We start from the raw sequence: 5,084 nt of genomic DNA, 5'->3' as shown, positions 1-5,084 counted from the left end.
TCAAAACGAGAGCACATCATACTCTACACCAGCCATCATATCTGGATTCTCAACTCCTTCTTTCAAGTATATATCCAGCTCATCCCGATTATCTTTTACTCCAATCTCATTAGGCATCTCCTTGTACCTTCGGCCAATTCGCTTGTAACCTAAACCATCATCATGTAAATCCGTACCAATCATGCTCAGTTCTCGACTACAAGGAGTGGATCCACTGTTGTTAGTTTTAGCTTCATCAGATTTCCCACCGGCTTCCTTCCCATATCTTGCACCATACTCTTTAAATAAACTGCGCAAAACAGACATCACCGAATCATACATTGCTTTCCCTTCCAAACTGTCTTTCCCGTAGAGCTCATCAAAACACAAGCTTGCCAGCACCATCTTCTTTGTTGGATCAAAAACTGTTGCCACAATTAACATCTTGTTGATGTTCTTCAGCCCATCCCAGTACTTGTCAAACTTTTTGAACATCTCCTCAGCCTTATCCTTCAGCTCATGATCTGTGCTTTCACTTAACGCCAGAAGGTTGGTGGCTATGTTCACAATCTCCTCGTAACACTTGTGAGCATTGAGAGATGTTGACGCAGACACAACTAGTGTAGAGTTGTAGAAGATCACCAAGAAACGACCTAGTCTTTCGATTGCTTTCCAGTCAGCGTATTGAGGAGGTCGCACTCTCTTCTTTCCTTTATCCCCCACCTCCATAAAATAATCGTTGTAGAGTTTATCCTCTGTCTCCATCTTGTCAAACGCAACTCTAAACTTCAAACCTGTACTCAACATCAGGTAAGTGGAGTTCCACCTAGTAGTAACATCTAAAGGCAAGCTTCCCCTAGTCATTCTACCAGATTCTACTTTCTGCTCAAAGGATATCAACCTATTTCCTGAACCTCTAACATAGACTACATCATTACGGACTGCATCCACACTCTCATTAGCATCAGTCAATCCGTCCTTCACAATCAAGTTGATGATGTGTGCACTACATCTCATATGCAACCATTCTCCATCTAAAACTAGTGCATCATCAGACACTAAAGAGAACTGGCCATGAAATCTTCTCAAGGCGAATGAATTAGCTGTTGCATTGTCAACAGTTACGCAAAATATTTTCTCAATTCTCCAATCAGCCAAGACATCTAAAAGAACCCGAGAGATTGTCTGACCTTTGTGATCACTGACATGTTTGAACCCTATGATAAGCTTCTTCAGTCGCCAACACTCATCAATGTAATGCGCAGTCACCCCCATCTAACTTGCCCCTGTGAACAATAATAAGCATGCCAACACGTTAGCTATAAGCACCCAAATATCAGTACATACTCATTTAATTTAAGATTCAAAAAGCTTACGGGTTATTTTAGCCTCCCAAATATCAGTAGTCAGAGATACTCTTTGCTTGTTTGCTTCAAACCACTTTTTCATAGCAGCCTTCCTTTGCAAGTACATCTTTACAATCTCCCTTGTTGAGGTCCTCCTTGACACAGGTTTGTCTAATTTCATCTGCACAGATAAATAAAAAAATTATATAAAAGAAGTCAAAACTAGTCCAATAAACTAAAGAATTAAACAAGTAGATACCTTGTTACAGAAGTGTTTCCAAGCCACACTTTCTACCCAACATAATGGCAACTCCCCTATCACCATCATCTCATTTGTTGCTTCTTTGAAAATTTCTTCACTGACTTTTGCAGACATCACATTCCCTTCTTCATCTATGACTTGCTGAGTTGAACTTTGGCCATCTGAATACGAGTAGAACTGTTTGCATATGCTGATATGCTTCAGCAAGTTTGAAGTTCCCGATTTTGTTTTACAACAAAACTTCTTCTTGCAGTAATGACAAATACATTTGTCACGGTTCTCCTTCGTCCTTGTGTAATGGTTCCAGATTTTGGACCTTGGAGGAAGAATCCTGGGAGCTTTATTGGCTCCATTGGCTGTAGGAGATTCTTTACGTTTGCCTCTACTATCTGGAGTAGTCAATTCTTGTTCTTCTTCCTCTACATCTTTGTTGTTGTCAAACGAAACTCGGTTTGGAGTTGATGAAGAATCCATCTGTGACAATTTAAATGGAACCATTATCAGACAATTATCCATCTCAGACAAGTCAAATTGAAGTAATTGGAACACTAAACAATCATCACAGACACAAGCTGGTTAAATAGAACGGAAACCATCATCAACTACACGAAACCCTACATAACCCTTAAATCGCAAAACAGAACAAGATGGAGACATACCTGAGATCGATTTCGAGAAATCGCAGATGGTGGAGATAGAGAGAATTACCAATTTTGGTTTTGAAACATGAGTCCCTTCGATCAAATATCTTTGATTTTATATGGAATTAGGTTTTTCTCAAGATTAAGAAGACGAGGAATCGCCTAGCGTGAGAAAAGCAAAACTTGGAAACATAAACAATTAATGTTATGCGTGTTTTGGTTAAAGGAGAGTATACATGTATATTACTATATGTATACATAAGTCCAGTTATTTCGGGTTAACCGTTTGATTTCAGAGTAAACCGAGCCGACCCCGATAACCGAAATATCGCCAAATCAAAACCGATCGGGTATTTCCCAAAATATCAAACCGAACCGATATCCATTTTTTGGGCCGGGTTCGGGTTCGGGTTCGGGTTTCAGATATTATGCCCATGCCTACTCCTTGGTATTACAAGAAAAAATATACTCCCTCCATTCCTAAAAAATAGACTTTTTTAGTATTTTCACACATATTAAGAAAATACATTAAACTGCCATAATAAATATATCGTTTTCTGTAATTTTCAGTTTTCAATAACTTTTAACCAATAGTGATTCAATAAAGTCAATTAATTTTCTCGAAGTTTATAATTTTTTTATAGAAAACACAAAAAATACATCTTTCTGAAACAATTTTTTTTTCTAAAAAGTCTATCATTAAGGAACGGAGGGAGTACATACCAAACGACCTGTACTACAGCAAGTGAAACACGAAATGCTATAGCAGAGTGGGTATAACCACTTTCTTAGGTTTAGAGTGTCTACCTCTCTTCTCTGCTGTATTTTTGGTTTCTACCACTCAAAGACATTCCTTATGTTGTATTGCTACTTTGCTCCTTTGCTCCTTTGCTCCTTTCCGGCTTTCTTCGTTTAATTCTTGTAATAAGTTGCTCTGGCAACATCGTAAAAACTTAAAAAAATGGTACGAATCTTGACGTTTGTGTAACGGCCCTGGCCTGGTGATCCTCATCAAATACCATAATACAACTCATTTCATCCAATAACTCTTATTAAAACCCAAATAGTCTTACATAAATCCGAACTAAACTTAAAGACTGAAATATCCAATGAAACCTTAAAGAAAATGTTTGAAAAATAAAGAAAAGACTCGAGAAAACACTTGCACATACGTACTTCTACTCCCGCTCCCTCTCGGCCATACCTGCAGGAAGAAGGGTGAGTACGGATTACTTAGTGAGGACAGGTTCTGGGAACCCACGAACTCAACTCCCACGAACTCAACTCAGGAGGAGCAAACAATCACAAGTCATAAGCTAATAAGATCTATTCCACCGGAACCCAAATACCCGACCATGAACTAATGACACCTAAATGCATGTTTTTATATCCTGCCTCTCGCGGTTGGCTCGTCTTCTCATTCCCCGTGGGTAGCTCTCGCTAGACCACTACCCCATATTCCCGTGGGTGCCCCAACGGGACACTACCCCACAGCTCCTATGGGTGCCTAGCGTAGAACTACTACCCCACGGCACACCCCCTTATACTCTATATGATCACCCAATCCCATACTTATACTTAAACGTCATTCACTTATCCATACACATCAAGTCTCAACATCTTATCATCACTTTCTTGACAACCCTAGCATGCCTACGACCTCATCACAACAACCATACTACCTTTTATAACAACTAGATCAATCACATATCACATCACACTTACACACAAGTTCTAGATCTGATTAACAAAGGACTAAGTCCCATTGGTTACTCAACATGAGGCAAGTCACAACCAAGTCCTCACCTTAGCCTTACTCGACGTTATAAATCCAGATCTTTCTTGAAGAAGAAGAAGACCAAAGCAATATAACCGCAGATCTGCACTCTCACTCAGCATGAGATGGGAAAAGGGATTAGAAATCAGATCTGTCATACCCAGTGACACATAGATGAGGGAGATAAGAAGGAGTTGTAGATCGGGGCTTACCAAACAGATCCGACGAATGGCTACAAAAGGCAACAAGGGAAAGGTAAATCGGAGACAGTGGCAGAGAGTGGCTTGCGACGGTGGCTGCTCGGAGTAGGCGGCTGACGGCTTGGAACTAGGGTTCGGGTCGCTTGACGGCTGCTGGCTCGGAATCTCTGCAGGGCTTCACTTCTATTCTCTCTGCAGAGAAATAGAGGAGGAGACACCTTCTTTTATAGGAGAAGGAAGGGAAACCCTAGGTTTTCTCCTTTATGGGCCCTCTACAATTGGGCTTTTCCTATTTTAATTAAAATAAAATTTTGGGCCGGGTTTGGGTTGTTACAATTCTCCCCCACTTATTAGAATTCGTCTCCGAATTCCGCATGTCGAAACTCCAAATCTAAACATCCCAACCCAAATGGATAAACAACTCGTCATTTACAATCTGACGGTTCCTGCAACAAACTCGGTTCAGTAATCCTCACGGAGATCCGAACGTCCTCTTAGATCTCATCCCTTTCCCATAACCACCCATGTCTTTTCCCCTTGAAATACCGCTATCTCGCGGTCCACAAACTCAGCATGCACTCTGGCCATTGATACGATAGACACACCTCTACTAATGGCTTCTGAATAATTGACTCACGTTCTTTAAAAATCTTTGGCTCAGCTGACACATGGGCACATTGTGAAATCTAACCGGCATGCCACGACCACAATGTCCCTACGTACCACAACCATGACATCTTTAACTTATATTTCAGATCACCTCCTCAAGCTGTTCCACTTGCTCAATAGTTTCATGGATCCTCTCCAGCTTTAAATCTCAGCGCTCCCCCACTTTTGATCAATCATAAGGGGTCCAACATGGTCTCACGTACAAACCTC

At 40.7% G+C, this 5,084-nt stretch overlaps 1 protein-coding gene across 1 annotated transcript; it reads right to left on the bottom strand.

Moving 5' to 3' along the window:
- On the bottom strand, nt 1-1,254 carry LOC125579892 (zinc finger BED domain-containing protein RICESLEEPER 2-like). Its single transcript, XM_048743794.1, has one exon. The coding sequence runs from the start codon at nt 1,252-1,254 to the stop codon at nt 1-3; it is 1,254 nt and encodes a 417-aa protein (XP_048599751.1).
- Nucleotides 1,255-5,084: the final 3,830 nt, after the last annotated feature.

Source organism: Brassica napus, chromosome C1 (genome assembly GCF_020379485.1).
Source record: "Brassica napus cultivar Da-Ae chromosome C1, Da-Ae, whole genome shotgun sequence".
Taxonomy (NCBI): Eukaryota; Viridiplantae; Streptophyta; class Magnoliopsida; order Brassicales; family Brassicaceae; genus Brassica; species Brassica napus.
The sequence above is the reverse complement of the archived record's forward strand: the minus strand, read 5'-3'. Positions and strand labels throughout refer to the sequence as shown.